At 34.8% G+C, this 20687-nt stretch overlaps 1 protein-coding gene across 2 annotated transcripts in view; it reads right to left on the reverse strand.

Annotated features, from left to right (window-relative positions):
• LOC106882992 (proline-rich protein 5-like) overlaps positions 1-20687 on the reverse strand; it is a 170522-nt gene that overhangs the window by 46175 nt on the left and 103660 nt on the right. Inside the window, exon 1 of one of the 2 annotated variants that reach the window (XM_052966567.1) lies at positions 14090-14376. The exons of the other annotated variant lie outside the window; for it this stretch is intronic. Within the exon in view, the coding sequence (XP_052822527.1) occupies positions 14090-14172 (83 nt within the window). The 5' untranslated portion in view covers positions 14173-14376. Of the gene's footprint in view, positions 1-14089; positions 14377-20687 lie in introns of those variants that run through there. 2 annotated transcript variants of the gene reach the window in all.

The following is a 20687-nucleotide window of genomic DNA, read 5'->3' on the forward strand; positions in this document are numbered from 1 at the left end:
TATATATATATAATTTAATAATAGGATAAATTCTTTGTAAGAATTTATCAAGTAGTTAGCGTGAAAAAAATCTCATAAGGGAAAAACCCATCGTTTGTTCCCTTAAAATATATTTATTAATTTATTTATATAAGGGCATTACTATACATAAATGCCTCACACTAAGAGGGACTCTAGAAGTCAAACTACCATAATAAACACATTTTTACCGTTAAGTTAAAAGTTTTTAGGGAGTTAGTTTTTGAGAGTTGCATCACCTCGTGTTTCGTAAAAATGTGTTATGTAAACCTCCTCAAGGAATGTGAAGACGCAGGCTGGAAAGCAGAGCATTTTCCAATCAAAGTCAGATGTTGAGGATTTGTTGGGTACAGTGTGAGATGACTGTTGTTGTCGTTAGGCCTAACTCATCGTAAGGTAAATACCACCATGACCAATATCCAAACTACAGTGGAGAAGGTTAGCCACTGGATTTGGTTAAAAAGAGATGATGAGCGATGGCTAGAGAAACGTTGAGCTATAGTTAATAACTAGTTGATCTAGCAGGTGGGGCCTCATATCAGTGAGGTGGGGGTGGTGTGCATTGATGCCGTTGAGAGGTAGGCCCTGAAACGGCATGCATTCTCTCCTGATGACCCCATACACTTGCTGGCTTCCGGTATGCAGAGTTCTCGACTGGTAGCACCTGCATATGCAAATTGTTTGCAAGACATCTAGTTTAATATATTTGGAAATAGTTTATTTATGAAACTAGCAATTTATCTGTGCTTACTGCAATCAAAACTTAGGTGACTGGGCTGAACCCAGATATAATTAGGGGGAATGAGTGTCATACACAACACTTTCATAAGCTCAATAAGAGCTGGCTAACAGATGTCCAATGAGCAGTCAAGAGAGTAGTGGTGTGCAGTGACCATGCTCCAGAATTACTGAATCCTCACTGTATAACTGTAAATATGTATTATATATTGATAAGGCTTACTACTATAATTAGTAAGTGCTTGTTGTGCTATGTTCAAGGTCTTCAGTGGATCTGAAGGAACCAACAGGAAACTTGTGTGTTATAAAAATATAAAAAAGAAATCCTGTTAACACTTTTGTCACCATATTTCTGTTGAAATACATCGCCTTTATGTAAACTAATTTTGAAAAATATGAATTTACTGAAATAATTTTACCATATTAAGCTGCTGTCTGGGACATAAATTAGCATTGAGCTTTCATGTTAATTTATGTTCCAAACACTAACTTAATAGGGTAAAGTTATTTAACTATATTTTGTTAAAGAACTAACTTATCAATAGGTCACAAGCAGTTATTTTTGACTCAATACTAACTTCTTGTTGCTAGCAACCAGTCTTTCAAATCAGACATTGAAAATAAAAGATATTTAATCTACTAACCTCTGCAAATGCTGAAAGCAATCATGGCTAACTACTTAATAATGTTGTTGACTCTCTCTGTAAGTTCTACATTAACCCTCAGCAATTTGAAGTATTTAAGAAATGTACTTTAAATCAGCATGAAGTCTGAGATATTTTAAAGAGAATGAATATATGAGAAGTTGTAGTATGTTGTTTCAAAGGGAATTAGAAATGTCAATGTGGCATTCTAAAAGAGAAAACTTCTGGTCTTGGTTTAATGACCACAGCCTATAAACTAGCCTAATTTTAATATTCTTTGTCTTACATCCTCATTTACTATAAAATAAGATCAGTAATAAATACATTGTGGTTGATTAAATCAATTATAATGCCTCTGGCAAAAATAGTTCGTATTTAGTCAAAATAGTCATTTTGCTTAAGAGATAATACCCTTCCTAATATCAACCACTTTACAGAATGTACTGGGAGCAACAACACTAGAGAAGATGCCATATCTCTGGTCAGACTAAAGAGCCTTCTTGATCTTGCACTATCTCTGATATACTTCATATAGAGTGTATTGGGTGCATTTTATTGTAACACTAACTCTAGTGATGTTGCGTTGTGTTTATGCATATATATATATATATATATGAATGTATGTATGTAGAGACAGTCTTTCATAATGAAAAATGTAATGTTGCTCTTAGATATTTTTCTCCTTTTTTTTTTGAGGTAATAATGGATGTGCTACTTTTGTGTAGAGAATTTGTGATAATAGAAGATATACTTTGTTTATCAATGGAAACATAAAATATATTGGCTAAGAGCAGTACCCAATGTCAGCCAGATGTATGGATAGTATCAGAAAAAGTTTGTGGCCTAATTCTTAAAGATGTGCCCATATGCAAAAATTTTAGGCATCCAAATGAAAAGCAAGAACTTACCACCTGCAAAAACATGCATGCATATACGCACGCAAACAAGGACACACACACACACACCAATAATTCCAACAAATGCATGCCAGTAAAACATCAGCATGTAATCCAATTAAGTTTGCCATGTTTGTCAAAGAACACTGGGACAGTGAAAGAAAAAGAATCTATGCTCCCAGTACTCATCATCATTTTAACATCTATTTTTCCATGCCTGCATGGGTTGGGTGGAATTCACTGAAGCAGACTTTGTACAATTGAATACACTTCCTGTCACCAACAATCACCTGTTTCCAAGTCAGGTAATTTTTACCCATGGCTGAACATATTTTCACAGAAGATTGGAAATAAAGGACACTACTTGTCTGTCAGTGATGTTTGTTTAGAACAATCACATGCTGTTAAGACAAGGAGAAACACACACACACTTCTTCAGTTTCTGTCTATCAAATCAACTCACAAGGTTTTGGTCATCCCAAGGCTATATTAGAAGACACTTGTCCAATGTGCCATGCAGTGGGATGGAACTGGGAACCAAGTGGCTAAGAAGCAAGTTTCCTACCACAGAGCCATGCCTACACCTATTAGTATGTTATGAATATTCTCAGATGAAAACTTCAGAAAACCTAGATCTTCTAAGTGTCTTTGGAGAGTTAATATATCAGTTTGTGATTTTAAATAAGCAGCTGTACATACATCTATAAATTTGTAAGTTAGTCTGCATGTAAACATAAAATTTTTAATTCAATTTATAATGAATATATATTTTACATTGTAATCGAGATATATTTTACATTATAATATAATAAAAAAACATCAAAGAATGGAGTTAGCAAATAATGTTTATAGCTTTGTTTACATTTGTTTCGTCAATTTCCATTATAACCAGAATTGTGTCATGTTACCATGTCAGCAATTATTGATTTATTCCCACACACTGTGCAAGTTTACCTTCACAGCACAGGGTGGAAATAATTTATCAGAATGCTGCAAGAAGCATCATGCTGCGGCAAACGCCTGGATTAGATATCCCAATTCAATTACTGTTTGTGTGTGGATCGAGCCAGTATTTTTCAGAAGAGTAGGGGAATAAAGAGTCAGTGAATAAACGTCACAAAATAATTAACTTCCATCAAAAAAGATTTATCAACATCATTTTGAACATGCATGCACTCCACTCTATGCACACAGTCTTCCGTTAACACAAACACTGTGTGTGTGGGTGGGGAGGGTATTTGATAGATTTAATTTGTGGTGGCCAACCCATGTCAGCACAGAACATGGATGTTAAATAATGATGATATATGTAATTTTTTATGTTAGAAAATTTGTTTATTCTCTCTCCTACTTTCTTTATCCTTGTCTTCTTTTGTCTCGCTACTCCTCTTTCTCTAGTCTCTATTTCTCTCTGCCTTCTCTCTTTTTGTTCTCTTAATTTGACTATCTGTTTCACATGCACACAGACACAGTAATAGATTCATAACAAGTTTTTTGGAGAAAGAGTACAGTCAGTTATATGGATCTCAGTACTTTGCCTGAAAGTGTAATATATATATATATATATATATATATTTTTTTTTTTCTCCGTGTTTTTCTCCTTGTCTCCGTATTCTTTCTGTTGAAGAGCGTAGCTCGAAACGTCAAAGACTTTCCGTATTCCCGAGTGTCATACTAATATATACTTTTGTTATTTACACCACCTGTCCTCGTCTGTTGTTATTATTTGTATATTCTCCCATATATATATATATATGAATTATGAGACTATCTCAGTTTAAAGTTTGTGAGGAGTAGTGTGAGCAGGTTTATGAAATAGAGTCCATTATTTCTCTATTTATACAGTGTTCACATTTATGGATAGATAAGAGTATCATATCTTTTTTTTTTTTTAGATTTAGCACATATTGTTCCTCTGTTTATGGACTGGTATATGTGTACATAATTGCAATGCAAATGTACACATATTACTGAAAAGAAAGAAGAAACTGTCGTAATACAACAGTGATGAGCAAACAAGTTGAGGGTCAATTCAAGCTGGCTATCACTTAATTATCCCTACCATATGTACTGCTTTACCACATCAGACAAACAGTAAAGATATTAAAAAAATTTTCTACATTTCAAGATGAAATATCTGAAAATGATTCAAGGATAGACACAAATATAAAAACATGAAGTTACTAGTTTAAAAATCACACACACACACAACACACACACACACAACACACCAGAAATCCTGGAGTAAGAGAATTGCACAAATATACGGTCAGCCACAAAACAATGTGAGGTCCCAAACTTAATGTTATGTCACTAAGATTTTTAAGGCAATTCCCTACTTTCTAGGCCATCATCACCACGACCTAAATACACTTACAACAAACAAAACGGATCTTTCTGAATTGACGGCCACCACTTGTTTTCTTAATGAAACACTTTCAAACTTGGGATACAAGAAAACATTACGTACAACAATATTAAGACTGCATCAAAGTTTTCTCATGGTATGTATACAATGAAGTGCTAAAGAAATACATATAAACTATATCCTTAAACCTAGCAGTCTTAATTTTTCATATTTTCTATTTCAAGACTTAATAAACTAATAGTTTATATAAAGATAGGGTTTAGGTGTAAGTAAAGGAATGGAAAACATTCAACATTACACAATAGCATCTATTTAATGAAAGACTCATAAGGCATAAAACTGTATACTCACACCTTGCAAGAGTTCAACATAATCCAGTAAATAGATATTATCTAGACATGAAAATCCAAAAAACAAGAGACATTTTCCATAGGATTACATTAAAAGAAAACAGCAGAAAATTGGTGAAGATAGTTGTTTTAGATATTATAGAATAATAATGCCTGAACAAAATTGTCACCTAAAATAAGATTCTGCAAATGAACAATGATCTGTTTATTTTTATTTATGTTACACTGCTGTTTGCTACTAAGTGCCCATAGTCTAGCTTAGTCATTAAAACTGACATACAATTATTGCTCTTACTCATTGAAGAAACTCATTTCTTCAAGTAATGTGTCACTGAAATGTGCGACAAGCACAGTTTAAAACTATGGTAGCATTGAATGAACAAATTATAGTAAAGAGATGATAGAATTTTTTTCTTTTTTTAATTCTAACTTTTCTTTATTTACTGGGCAGAGATGCACCCTCAAGTTATATCTTATTTCATTACAAAGTAGGTCCAATTATCCTAACTTAGCCAGCAGTGAATCCTGAAGAACTTATGGCATTGCAGTAAACAGTAGTGAGTTTGACAACAGTTTAGACAAATGGTAGAGAACTATTTTGGATATTTGTTATGGCACTTGTGGATTGGACATAGGACAATGTCTTGTGATATTTAGTTAAGGTCTTGTATGTTCAGAATTCAAAATCTTGTTGATTTGAACTAAGATTTGAAAAACCTTGATTTTGCAAATTTACAAAAGAATAATAGAACTGAAGTGATTAATGGGTTTTTCTTTCTGTTTCTTTTATTTTGATCTTTTCACATTTTGGGGGAAAGAGAACAGTCAGTTATATGGATCTCAGTACTTTGCCTGAAAGTGTAATATATATATATATATATATATATATATATATATATATATATATGAAAAATGAGACTATTTCAATTTAAAGTTTGTGAGGAGTAGTGTGAGCATTATTTCTCTATTTATACAGTGTTCACATTTATGGATAGATAAGAGTATCATATCTTTTTTTTTTTTAGATTTAGTTAATATTATTGAATATCACAGCATTTTTCTGATGTCACTTTCCCTGAAAATTCCAGGCTACATGCCAATGCTAGAAATAGCTTTATTAAATCTGCAGAGCACTCTTCAGAATATCAGTCGAAGTAATTTCTTGTAATTCAAATTACTAATATCACCATTAGTGAAAATATGAACATAAATGTAACTTCTCAATCCAACTTTATCTAATAATCTCGGCCTTTATACCAATATTAAGAATAATTATTGATTTCTTTTGCCTGGTCACAAGACCAAATGTTGTCGTAATAAACTAGAATCTACCCAGTCAACTGCCAGTTGAAATCAAAGACAATTTTCCCGACTATTAACCTCATTTTTAGAGCTGAAACATTTTTTGCTATTTACATCTACATTATATTTCTATTGGTCTGATCTGGTATAGTCATTAGGTGTCTCATTCTTGGATATATAGTACAGGTTGGGTTTATCAGTAGCACAGTGGATAATGGCATTACTATCATCAGATTAGTAGTAGAGGTTAATAGTTCAAATCCAATCTGGTGCTATTTACTTATTTACTATTTACTGGTGATGATTGGAGGACAATTGAGTGAAATGTAGAATAAGTATTAAAAAGAGTTTCTTCTCTGAATGTGAATTAATAGCCCTAAAAGTTATGATAGGCACAAGTGTGATTGTGTGGTAAGAAGCTTGCTTCTCAACCGCATGGTTCTGGGTTCAGTCTCACTGCATGGCACTTTGGGCAGGTATCTTCTACTATAGCTTCAGGCCGACCAAATCCTTGTGAGTGAATTTGGTAGATGGAAACTGAAAGAAGCCTGTCATGTGTGTATGTGTATGTATATATGTGTGTGTGTGTGTGTGTGTGTGTGTGCACGTGCTTGTGTCTGTTATTGTCCCCCACCACTGCTTGACAACTGGTGTAGATGTGTTTATGTGCCTGTAACTTAAACAGTTCGGCAAAAGTTACCAATAGAATAAGTACCAAGTTTTAAAAAAATAAGTACTGGGGTCGATTCATTCAACTAAAAATTCTTCAAGGTGGGGCCCAAGCACAGTGCAATCTAATGACTGAAACAAGTAAACAATAATACATAAAAGGTAGTATTAACAATATTTTATTTAGAATATCTTGTAAGTTGAATCGACTAGAATACATTGTCAGTAGTTGTTCTCACCATACTGGGTTTATGGACAAGGTCAACCTAGAAAGAGCTGAATGTAGATCATATAGAAATAAAAGTAAATATTGTGAGACATTTAGTTTGGTGCTTTACCATTCTTGCCATCTCACTGCCTTTATGGAAAGGATAATTATTATTTGTTAATCAAGTGGTGTGTCATGTGGTGGTGGTTTTCTATAAACAGTTCAGTAACAGGGTTTTAATTCATTGCTGGAATTATTTTATTTATGTGATTAATGCTCTTAGAAAATTTTGAATGCCACAGCTTACCCTAAAAGTTTTACATTCCAATAAATATGAAAAAGAATGGTATATGGCAGTGGGTAGTATGTTTCTCAGTTTTAACTGAGCCTGCCAGATGGTCAGATAGAACTTATCACCAAATGAAATCAGTATGACTAAGTCTCAATTCTGAGTTGGAACTGTTTCATTTACATCACACACACACACACACACACACCATCATTTTTGATTTCCCCTCTAAATCTGATATTTCAACAGGAAACAGATCCTTTCCCAAAAGTCAAAATAAATGTTTGTGATGAACTACCGTATTTTAACATGTATAAGGATCCTCCTACTTTGTGGGGATTAAAATTTGGAAAAAATGTTTTGTAAGGAATTATAATACTATCCATGTATTTTTTAAACCTAATTTTTGACAAAAAAGGGTTCCTTATACATGTTAAAATACGGTATTTATTAAAATGAAGCAAAACTTCTTTTTCACTTCTTCTCACCATCATCATCAAAGTGTCTCAAAAAATTAGGGTTCATCACAGTTTTCAAGGTATTAACCATTATTGATCTATCCCTTATGAAAACCTGTCAGATGCTGGTTTCTAGAAAGATTTGCATCCACCACTTGTGAGCTACTTTAATACTTGTCTATTACAGAATGCTCCTACTGCCTAAAAAATACATTTCCTTCATGAAATCTATTTACAGCTACAATGACAGGGTATTGAAATTTAAATTTCTTAATAAGAGACTTAGTATGTCATTCATGATGCTATGAATTATTAAACTCCATTCAGACTAGGACACAAATCAGTCAACTGCTGCCTTTTTTTAGTAATATATAAATTCAGAAAATACAATTTTCCACTTTGTCTTTCAACAAAAGAGTATTTGTTCAATATATATATATAAAAAAAAATTAAAAAAAATTAAAGGCTTTGACCCAGTAATATTTAACTCAACTTAGCTATGATTTTCAATGAAAAAAACATCTGGTAAAATCCTGAACTTTGATTCTGAAAAATCTCTTGCTCACACATCTGTTGTATCTCTTCAAGTTATATACAACAGTAATCAATTTAATGCTAAACAAGGATTCTCAACTTTTTGTATTATATCAGAACTTTCATTACCTTACTTTTGTGACATATCAGAGTGCACTTCCTAATCTGTTCAAATCAGTATTCCAGCTGTTCATTCAACAGAACCCCCTAATCCTTGTATTACAGTGTGACAGAGTATACCACTTTATCGACTGGGTTAGTTATGACTCTAATCAATAACTTTGATACCACGTATACGAGTTCCACAGTGTCATTATCAGAGGTGGTGGGGTGAATATGTCATTATTTAGAGTGGTGAACAAGAGGAAAAAGCATAGTCTTTTTTTTGTTCTTGTTTAGCCCTACATCAACTCTGACAGAACAGACCTATGATCAAATGCATTTTAACTATGACCACCGCATCTTTCTGTTTGAACAATGAGTATTTAAGACTGGTTAATCCAAAGTGTTCCAACCTTCTCAATATAGGATGCAATCTGAAGGAGATTTGACTGTTATTTTAGCAGGTTGAACAACATAGAGGCTCCCTCACTACCTCAAATGTGTAGTCGTTGTTTAACTTCAGATCAACCCTGGTCAAGCAGACCTAACTTGAAGATTCTGGTTTTTACTTGTGCAGAATGTGTCCTCTAAGACTATATTATGCAATGTATACTTTTTTAAAATGGTAAGATTTTATTTGGAAGAGATTTGATTGCTATTTTTAGCAGGTAAGCATCTATGCAACAGCATAGATACTCTCTCGGTAGAAATAGAAACTTGTACTCTGGACAATGGTACAGAGTATGATAAACTTATTCTGGCTTAGATTAGGATACATACAGTTAGCAATGCTTTATACATCGTGTTATCTTGCCTGCAAAATCTATTATTTTTAGAAATGAGTTGGTCATCATCATTTAATGTCTGTTTTCCATGCTGGCATGGGTTAGATGGTTTGACAGGAGCTGGCCAGCCAGAGAACTGCACCAAGCTCCAATTGTCTGTTCTGGCACTTCTTCCAAACTCATCCTTGGTCTGCTACAACACAACATCCTTATAACATCAAACCTCTGCACTTGTTCATTTGATATCAATCATCAATTTGCCTTGTCCACACACACACACACACACACACACTATTTTCAATAAGCAGAAGTGACAAAGCAACTCAAGCGCTGTGAGTGTTGTGCATGGCATGAAATTCCCATCTCTTAAGTCATTTTGCAATATACTTTTACCAATTAAGAATAAAAAAAGTTTATATATTTTCATGTTTTGAGTTCTGTCTATCCTGTTTGTACTAACCTCACCTCTCTCCCTTTTATATATATATATATATATATATATATAGGAGCATCTCAAATGAGTTGGCAATACAAATTCAGTTCCCATTCGAACCATTTCATTGCACATACATTTCATACTTGTGACTCCTGATTATAGGTCATGTTTTAGATAAGTATAGGGCATTCTCAGCTGATTGCCTTTGATACACACTACCTGTAAAACAAAATCTTCAGTTGGGAGCCAATAACTCTCCAACAATAATAGGTTTCCAATTTGTAAATTTGCATGCTTGCACACTCACGTGCACACACAGCATTTATTATTAGCATAGGAAACTGTTCTTTAAATTTGCAATGAATATTATCTCCATCATTAATGCCACAACTATCAGCCTAGATAAAAACTTATTTTTCTGATCACATTCATTATTCAAGATCATAATGATATTTGTCAAGTTCACCATGCAGTGACTTGATTATTAAGTACACAGCTTGAGATGTCGAGATCAACAACACTGGGGGGGAAAAAAACAAAGGAAAATGACATTGGGAAAGGTAAATGGAGTTATTTTCAGTTGTAATTGTAGAAGAAATTGTAAGTATGGAGTGTATTTTTCTTGGTTTTTGAATATGATATGTCCCAGGCTTATATAAGATTCTAAAATGTGATGAATATGTTTATTCCTAAAAGAGTGAATAGTATACAAATAAGACTATGTAAACATTTTCCTAATCAGACCTGCCAATAACAAAGATGGCACATGTGTCATAACAGATCTAAATAACTGCAATTATGGCAATCAAACTGAAGATCATTCGTACCAAGGTGTCATTGATCCTAGAAGTGCTGATGATATTTTAAGTTGGAAGAGTATAAACAACTGAAATGTATTTATAGTGAGTGACATGCATTCAAGAAAAGGTTATTTTATGTTTAAAACTCCTACAAGAAAAATAACATTTGATTAGCATTAATAAGAGATCCACTGAATTCATGTTAACAGTGACTAATGAAATTGGGGTAAATATTCCTGACAGTGCAATGACCTTTCATTTTGACGAATTGACATTTATTTATATCCCCTCTTGACAACCACAAAGTAGTATCTTAGCAATACTGAAGAAATAAAGAAAGATAACAATAAAAAAAAGGTACCATGATATACCTTCTATAGAAGATTATTAGTCATGTGGCAATGCATAACACATGCAAACAAACAAATAACAACATTTCTTGCCGACAAAAAGTGAAATATAAAATAGAAACAATGTCTGGAAATAGTAAAAAGAGAACCCTTGAAAATAAATTGATTACTCCCGAACAGGAGTAAAAAGTTACTATTGAAAAACTCAGGCATTAGAAGAGAGTTGTTGAAGGAACAGTAAAAAATTCAACTTAAACTAATCTGTAGTTTACCAAGATAAATGTCACAGAAGTTCCTTCTGGGAAATGTAGTTTTATTCTAGAGTGAAAATAAGAGTTTAAAAATGATGCAGGATTGTTAAAGAAATCTAAAAGAATATTGACCTTACATTACATCAAAAGCATACAGTATCAATAGTGATACTCTTGAGGTTATGATTTAGAAACTTCAGGTAAGGAAAGCAGCAAGAAGATTCTTGAATATTAAGTACTGGTACAAAGAAAAATAAAATACCAAGCTGGCTGATACTGGCAGAAATAAAACTGATAATCCTTCAAAACAAATCCACTCACATGTTGAAGAACTATAAGAACTATAAGAACTATAAGCCAATTGTATGCTGGAATTGAAAGGATGAAATTAATACAGCTCGTCTGTATCTAATCCTAGGAGTAACAATACTTCACAGTTGAACAAGCAACTGTGAAGTAAAGAATTTGGAAATGTGCTGAGCAATTTCTAATTAATAAAATTATGAGTGAAGAGGGGCAGTGGCATAGGAAGAACTTAATTGTAGACTAGCTAGATTACAAAGAAAGGCATTCAATTCTATTCCCTACTCATGGATACTAGGAGTATTTTGACTTATTAAAGTTCTAGTGACTATCATCAGGGCTAAAGACACCAAGCTTCATTTTGGACCACTTAATGAACCTCTTGCTCTTTTCGTTGAAGAAACTTCAAGACCATGTAATTGGTTAAGAAATTAGTCTCATGTATAGTTCTTTTGAGGAGGAACCTAAAAGAATATGGTCAATGATAGGAATGGTATGAAGATGAGCTTTGGCATGGTTACAACACTTTCAAAGGATTAAGGGAATAAATGTTTCTACAAGTCAGTCTAATAACATCTGTATCAATGGCCTGATGGGTTTTTACCAATATTTGGTGAAGAATTCTATAAGCACTTAGGGGTAGTTGAAAATATATCTTCTGATGGAACATGAAACTAAGAATGCATAAGCATAGATAACCATATAACACAGATTTTAAAAAATATGGTTCTTTGATAGCTCTGCATACAAGCCAGTGGCCTACAATGTGTTTGCTGTATCAGTATTCATACCAATATCTATGCTACTCATTTGGACACTAGATGAGATAGGAGTTGCTGATGTTAAAATTCCCAATCTTTTAACTAACTATAAATGTCTACATTAACAGTAGTGTACTACCTCTACTTAGACAATGACACAGGAGCTTAACATTGATCCAAATAGACTTTGAATGCTGCATTATATCTTTTTGACATCTGCTAACCATCTGTTGAAGTTCATTCATGGATCAAGTCAGCATACGTGCAGCAGATAAAATTATGAGAGTTGGAAAAGAGCTCCTCAGAAAGTATTCTCTGGGTGTTGAACAAGGATACACATCCAGGGAAGATAAGCTCTATAACAACAGGTAATCAGACGAAAAAATCTTTCTCCTTATCAGCAGAACATCATGCATAGCCATGCTGTTACAAAGTCTCAAAGTGACAGTAAAACATACAAGGGACACCATACCACCAGCTCAAATCTAATCAATGTCAACATCGAATTCATCATCAGCCTCAAATTTGCTATTGTTAGTTTCAATTACATTGTCATCTATCTTGATTTCATCATCGTTAATTTAAATGTCTTCACTAGGAAAGATTTTTCTATTGTGAACAATTACTCGTCACAGATTGTAAAAGAATGTAAATATTAAAGGTTTTATAAAGTTTTGTGTAAAAAAATTGTTGCATTATACATTACTATAAATAACACTTAGTAACATTAGATGTAATACATATGCAACATGTCAAAAATAAATAACAGTTTAATCTTTTATTCACTATTTCATTTCCTAACTCTCTTAACGTATTCCTAAAAAATCCAGTACAATCATCTTCAGATTTCATAGACATTCCACCCAAAATATCGATTTATATTTGAGTGGCTGTGTGGTGAGAAGTTTGCTTTCTAACCATATGGTTCCAGGTTCAGTCCTACTGTGCACATATCTTCTACTATAACCTCAGGCTGATCAAAGCCTTGTGAGTGGATTTGGTAAATGAAAACTGAAAGAAGCCCGTCATATATATGTGTGTGTGTGTGTGTGTGTGTGTGTGTGTGTGTGTGTGTGTGTGTGTGTGTGTGTGTGTGTGTGTGTGTGTGTGTGTGTGTGTGTATTTGCGTCTGTGTTTGTCCCCCCACCATCAGTTGACAACTGGTGTTGGTGTGTTTACATCCCTCTAATCTAGTGGGTCAGCAAAAGTCATTGATAGAATAAGTACTAGGCTTACAAAGAATAAGTCCTGGGGTCGATTTGTTTGACTAAAGGTGGTGCTCCAGCATGGCCACAGTCAAATGACTAAAACAAGCGAAAGAATACCTACAATTATTGCAGTACTTATATTTGGAACTAATTGCCTCAGTACACAAATACTGAGAAACTAACTGAGTTTCACAAAATCAGAGAGGGCAACTGTAAAAATATGTAAAACTTTCTAGAAGTTTAGCATTTGTATGCGCAGACATACAAACATATATATATGTACAAATAGACACACACTCTTAACTACCACATTGATATTATCTAAATCCCAATGAAAGATATTTTCTAGGTTAGAAACAATCTCTCTCTCACCCCTTTGGGTGAAAAATTTGAAAAACAAACTGGAATGTGAACACACAATGCACATACTCACACATCCATGTGTAAACATATACACAGACATGCTCACAAATACCAAAAAGATTTCCATACAAATATGAGTGTATCTATAAAGTTAGAGACACACAAATATAAATGAATATAGAATACTCATAAAAGTTTATACATGTGAGTTCTGTTAAGGTAGTAAGAAAAATAAAAGAAATAATTAAGGACCTACCTCCGACATGCACCCTTATAGTCAACAGCCTCACACTGGTACTGTACCTGAACAGTAACTGAGGTTCCTTGGTTAAAGCTCATACCTAGTTAGTGGTGTTTTTAGTAAGATAAATTAATGACTTTTTGCCCTGAATCACCAGTTCCCATAGGGCAGCATACTATTTCATAAACCTTTCCTCTTCTTCCATTGAAAATATGTGCTTCTGACATACTAGCTGTCAATACTGATAATCTCTGTCTGTCTCCCCCACCACGCACGTGCGCACACACACACACACACACACACACACACACACACAGAATTAACAACTATCCATGCATATTTACAAAATGTCTTTTGGTCATAGAAGTGGTGGTGGTGAGAGTGTTAGGAAGGGGAAAGGGTTGCTGGTGACCTACAGAAATATGCGTGTGTGGGTGGGTGTAACTGATAAAAAAAAACAAGGAGGACTGAGTAAGTATTAATGGTGGTGGTGGTGGTAGAATTTTAGAAAGTTGGTGGTGGTGTGTGTAACTGTATGCATATATGTGTGTGTGTGTGTTTACACACACATATACACATACATATATATCATCATCATTTTAACATCTGCTTTTCCATGCTTGCATGGAAAATATGGATGTACAAATGCTGACGTTGACATCTATATATATATATATATATATATATATATATATATATATATATATATAGTGTGTGTGTGTGTATGTATGTATTACTTATTAAATTCTTTCATTAAAAACTGCAGGGTTCAGTTTTACTATACTTTCAAGTAAATGCAAAATCAAGATGCCAGTTGTTCAATTTAGAGCTTAGAAATAGAAAAAAAATTTAAGGTGGAGTTATAAATTCCTAATAAGATCACCTCATAAGTTATGAACATCTACAAGTTATTTGTAATTTAGAGGTTATCATCTGTGAATTATGGTCTAGAAGTTATTTATAATTTATAGTTTATCATCTGTAATTTATGAATTCTTAGAGTTTCTTGGAATGAAAAGTAAAAAGAAAAGAATTGTGAAATTCCTAAAATGGATTTTCTTTCAACTAATATTCAAATTCCAAAGAGATTCTTTGAGGAGTGGAGAGAGAGATAGAGAAAGAAGATTTGTAGATTATCAAAAAAAAAGAAAAGAATACTACTAAGGAAATGATTATGTTTGGTACACAGGAAACGAATAGGTAGAAATTCTATGCAGTGTGTCCAATGTAAAGAATAGATGCCCTTTATATATATGCATATTACATATACTTGTGTGTGTATGAGAATGCATGTGCATAAATTCTTCATCTGATGAGTTGTAGTGCACCTGAGTACTGTATACAATAGGTTGATTATTATTCTGCTTTCTTATTTCTTTATTGCCCACAAGGGGCTACACACAGAGGGGACAAACAAGGACAGACAAAGGGATTAAGTCAATTACATCGACCCCAGTGCGTAACTGGTACTTAATTTATCGACCCCGAAAGGGTGAAAGGCAAAGTCGACCTCGGCGGAATTTGAACTCAGAACATAACGGCAGACGAAATATCGCTAAACATTTTGCCCGGTGTGCTAACGTTTCTGCCAGTTCGCCGCCTTCATTATTATTCTGCTTTCTTGCCTAACACCATCTGAACAAAACACTTGTATTTTCAAAGACTAGTGGGAAAACAAAATTCTATATTTGAAAAACAGGTAAGGAATGGTGATAGGAAGAGCACTTGACTTAGTAGAGAGCATTTGTGAAAAAGGAATAACAAGATTTATTCAGGTTTTACTTTCCAACAACAGTCTACCTACATTATCAACACCATCATTTAACATCCGTGTTCTATGCTGGCATGGGTTGGGTGGTTTGACAAGACCCAATGGATCCAAGAACTGCATTGTGCTCCAGTATCTGCTTTGGCATGGTTTCCATAGCTGATACTTATCCCAATGCCAACCACTTTACAATGTGTACTGGGTGCTTTATCCATGCCACTAGTTCTGTTGAAGCCACCATGCAACTTGCAAGATGATAATCCTAGAAGGAGTGGGGCCAGCTTTATGTTGGAGGCAAAGAGGTTAAAGTATGGAAGAAGCAGAACAAGACCTAGGACTCAGAAGGCTTGTTACCCACTTTCCATGGCATGAAAGTAATCAAGAGCACATCATTCTGCCTGAATTGGATGCAGATCTGTTGCAGGGATCAAGCCCAGCTGTTTTTGAGGGGATGGGCAAGTTGATTTCATCTCTCCCTACCCCACTGTACTTGACTGGTACTTATTTTATTGATCCTGTAGGGATAAAAGGCAAAGACAACTTTGTTGGAATTTTAACTTAGAATTCCGGGTAGAGGAAGGGGTCCACCAAGGTTCAGTCCTCAGTCCCCTCCTATTTATCATGGTCCTCCAGGCAATAACACAGGAATTCAAGACGGGATGCCCCTGGGAACTCCTCTATGCTGATGACCTTGCCCTAATTGCTGAGTCACTATCAGAACTAGGGGAGAAGTTTGAGGTGTGGAAGGAAGGACTAGAATAGAAGGGCCTTAGAGTCAACCTAGCTAAAACCAAAGTCCTAATAAGTAGGAAAGTAGACAAAACACAAACCCGTTCAGGTAGATGGCCCTGCTTGATCTGTAGGTGGCACGTAAAATACACCATTTTGAGCAAGGCCATTACCAGTACCGCCTGACTGGCCTTCATGCTGGTGGCACGTAAAAGCACCCACTACACTCTTGGAGTGGTTGGCATTAGGAAGGGCATCCAGCTGTAGAAACTCTGCCAAATCAGATTGGAGCCTGGTGTAGCCTTGTAGTTCGCCAGTCCTCAGTCAAATCGTCCAACACATGCTAGCTTGGAAAGCAGACATTAAACAATGATGATGATGAGGATATATATATATATATATATATATATATATATATATATATATATATATATATATATATATATATATATATATATATATATACATATATATATATGCATTTATATACACATGTATATATACATATATCTGCCTGATCAGATTGGAGCCTGGTGCAGCCATCTGGTTCGCCAGTCCTCAGTCAAATCGTCCAACCCATGCTAGCATGGAAGGCAGACGTTAAACAATGATATATATATATATATATATACACACATACATACACACACATATATATGTATAAACCATTACCATCATCAATATCCCCCCTTAACACACACATGCAACCAATCACTCACTCACCTTATCTAGTTAAAGTTTATTGATATCAGTACTTAGATAAATATCTGAGTTCAAGGAACACATGTTGATGGTCTCAGGCTACTCACATCACTCTCACTGCTCTCCACAAAACATACACACACACACACACATATATTCATAATAATTACTTCAGTCCATCACATAGTTAAAATGATTGCAATGCTGTTGCTGAAGGAGATAATATAACAATGACATTTACAGTGAGAATCAGAGTTGGGTGAGAAGGTGGGCAATGGGTGTAGGAGAGATTAAACTTCTCAATTAACGAACTCACTACTATTAAAGAGGTAAAACAACCTGATTATTAATTTTGTTTTATCTTGAGTATATATTACTATGTATTTCATACCTGAAAGTAAATGCTCAAGATTCAATGAAAGAGCCTCTACGTGATCATACAACCTGCTACAAATAACAGCTGATTTTCTTTCCAATCATGCTATAGTCTCTTTTAAAATAATGAGAGAACATATCCTAATCAGTTGATCATGGCTAGAATATATTTAATGATAGAGTTGCCTTAGGTCTGAACAATAACATCAACAGAAAACTCTCTAACCAGATTCATAAAATGTAGTTTCTTTTTTTTCTCTTTCTTTATAGTGATAGGCCTAATACACCATCCAGCTTAATGCCATCACCATCTGGCCCTTCTGTACCTTGAACAGTGTTCTCTCTGTTTCAAGCATTCAATCCAGACCTGCTCATATTTTTCCAGCATATATTCTGGTTGAGTTTATGTCACATTGATTTAACAAGTCTGTAATAACCTGCAAACGTCAAAGGTCATTCTTTGTATCTTAGAGATATGGTTGTTTGATCTGCTAGAAACAGTGACCAAACCCTCCTCAAACTACACTCTACTTTTTAAGAAGGAAGAACACATTGTATGATGCAATCCAAGATATACTACTCACCAGCACTGGATTAACCATTAAGCAAAATAAGCACGTGCTTAGGGCATCAAGGGAAGCAGGGGACACTACAGAAATGGTAAATGGTTTACAGCACAAAAGAAATCACTTTAAATTTGCCAAAATAATATTCAGGATGCCTTTATCTCTACTATGTATAGATGCAGATGTGTTACCTAAGATTAATTTTGAGGATCTGATCAAAGACTTTGCAATTTAAAAATGTAGGAGGAAACTTTTCAAATATAAATAAAGTGGAAGCATACAAAAATAAACATTATTTTCCCTCTTACTGTTTTGTTTCATTTTGAAAACTAAAAATTTATTTTATGGTTTGTTATTGTTTACATTTTGAATTATATAATCTTTTATGGGGGCACCAAAATCTTTTAAGTGCTTAAGGGCTCGATGGGTCTTAATCTGGCCCTGCTACTCACAAGAAAATAAATTAGGTCATAGACTGACTGCTTTTTTGATCACAGGTCTACTTGGGACTAAACAACAACAAAGATATCCAGCATACTGTTTTCCCTACTTCTATAAGCACAGCAGGTCATGATCAACTCAGAGCGCTGGGAGGAGTTATGTTATCTTTCCCACTACAATTAACTATCTTCACACCCTTTTCTAAATACCACCATAATTCTGTTAGTTCTCCTTATCTCTCTTCATCCTATACCAAATTATGCTTTCATCTCAATACAAACACATTACAGTTTGTCACAACAAAAAATTGTAATTAATTATCTTCAGACTATAAAGCACTTAATCCTGTTTATTACCAGTTCTCACTGACAAATATATTACAACTACTATACCTTACTGTTAATAATCAGCAGCTAATATGACTTTTATCATTTTAAAAGTAAACATATTGCCACAAATTTCCCATGCAATCCATTATAACTATTACTAAAATATATACATGTATATATTTCCAAACAAAATATTTCTTCTAAGCCTCCCACTCTACCTTTAAGACCAAGGCTTATCTAAAATGATAATCAGAAGTGAGATGGGGAGTCATCAGTAGATAAGAGACAAAACTGAATAAAACAAAACTATCCCAAAAGCATGAAAAAGTGGTCCATTAAAATGACAATGCCAATGACAAGTAGAGAGATCTTTGTCTTGCAAGCTACTTGGCAACCCTGCTGGTGCCACATAAAAAGCACCTGTGCTGATGCTGAGTAAAAAGCATCTAGTACACTCCTTAAAATGGTTGACATTAAGAAGGGACTCCAACCATAGAAACCATACTAAAACAGAGAATTGGAGCCTGGTGCAGCTCTCCAGCTTGCCAGTTCCTGTCAAATCATCCGTCCCATGCTAACAAAGATAACGGACCTTAAATGATGATGATGTATGATCAGAGTTGACCAAGGGCTCGCAGCCATTGTACCTTCCTATTCCCTAACGATTTCCCTTGTACTAGACATAAAGCCAATTTACTGCAGGAGAGGAATAAGAACATTAAATCAACCAAATTGCCTGTAACCTAGTTTCTTAACTCCAAAGAGCTGGAAGCAGACCCTAGTAAGATTTGAACCTGGTGCAGTGAAGCAGTTAGTCAGATAAGTCACTGTAAATAACCCTTTTGACTTCTCATCACAACAGCAATAATAATTTCTAACTTTGGCACAATGGCACACAGGGAAGAAGTATAATCAATTGGGTCAACTCATTTGCTCCTTATTTTATTGACCATCCTTCAGCTCAGGATTTCGTCTTAGAAAACAGAGATCATCATCATTTAATGTCTGTTTTCCATACTGGCATGGGTTGGATGATTTGACATGGAGCCCGTCAGCTGGGGAACTGTCCAGACTCCAATTGTCTGTTGTGGCATGATTTCTATGATTGATGCCCTTCCTAACACTAACCACTTTACAGAGCATGTTAGGTGCTTTACACTGCACTGGCAGGAGTACATTTTATATGGCATCAGCACCTGTAAAGAACAAGCCTGTATATATGGATAACAGCGATTTTACTTAGCTTGGAGTGTCTTCTCAAGTACAGCAAATCACCACAACTCCCGGTCCCTTGTTGCTTCTTCAGTGAGACCCAACATCTGAAGATCCTTTGTCATCACTTCATCAGGGATATGCAACTAAATACTAAAAGACATCTTTGACTCAAGTTTCCACAAGGAATGATGTAATAGTGACTTATTTTACTTCAGTACACAGCCACATATGTGAAGGAATAAATTAACTGCATTATATTTCGAGCGGGATCGTTGCCAGTGCCCCTAGACTGGCTCATGTGCGGGCGACACATGAAATCTTTTGAGCGGGATCGTTGCCAGTGCCCCTGGACTGGCTCATGTGCGGGCGACACATGAATTCTTTTGAGCGAGATCGTTGCCGGTGCCCCTGGACTGGCTCTTGTGCGGGTGACACATGAGGTTTTTTTCGAGCGAGATCGTTGCCGGTGCCCCTGGACTGGCTCTTGT

Source organism: Octopus bimaculoides, chromosome 3 (genome assembly GCF_001194135.2).
Source record: "Octopus bimaculoides isolate UCB-OBI-ISO-001 chromosome 3, ASM119413v2, whole genome shotgun sequence".
Classification (NCBI taxonomy): Eukaryota; Metazoa; Mollusca; class Cephalopoda; order Octopoda; family Octopodidae; genus Octopus; species Octopus bimaculoides.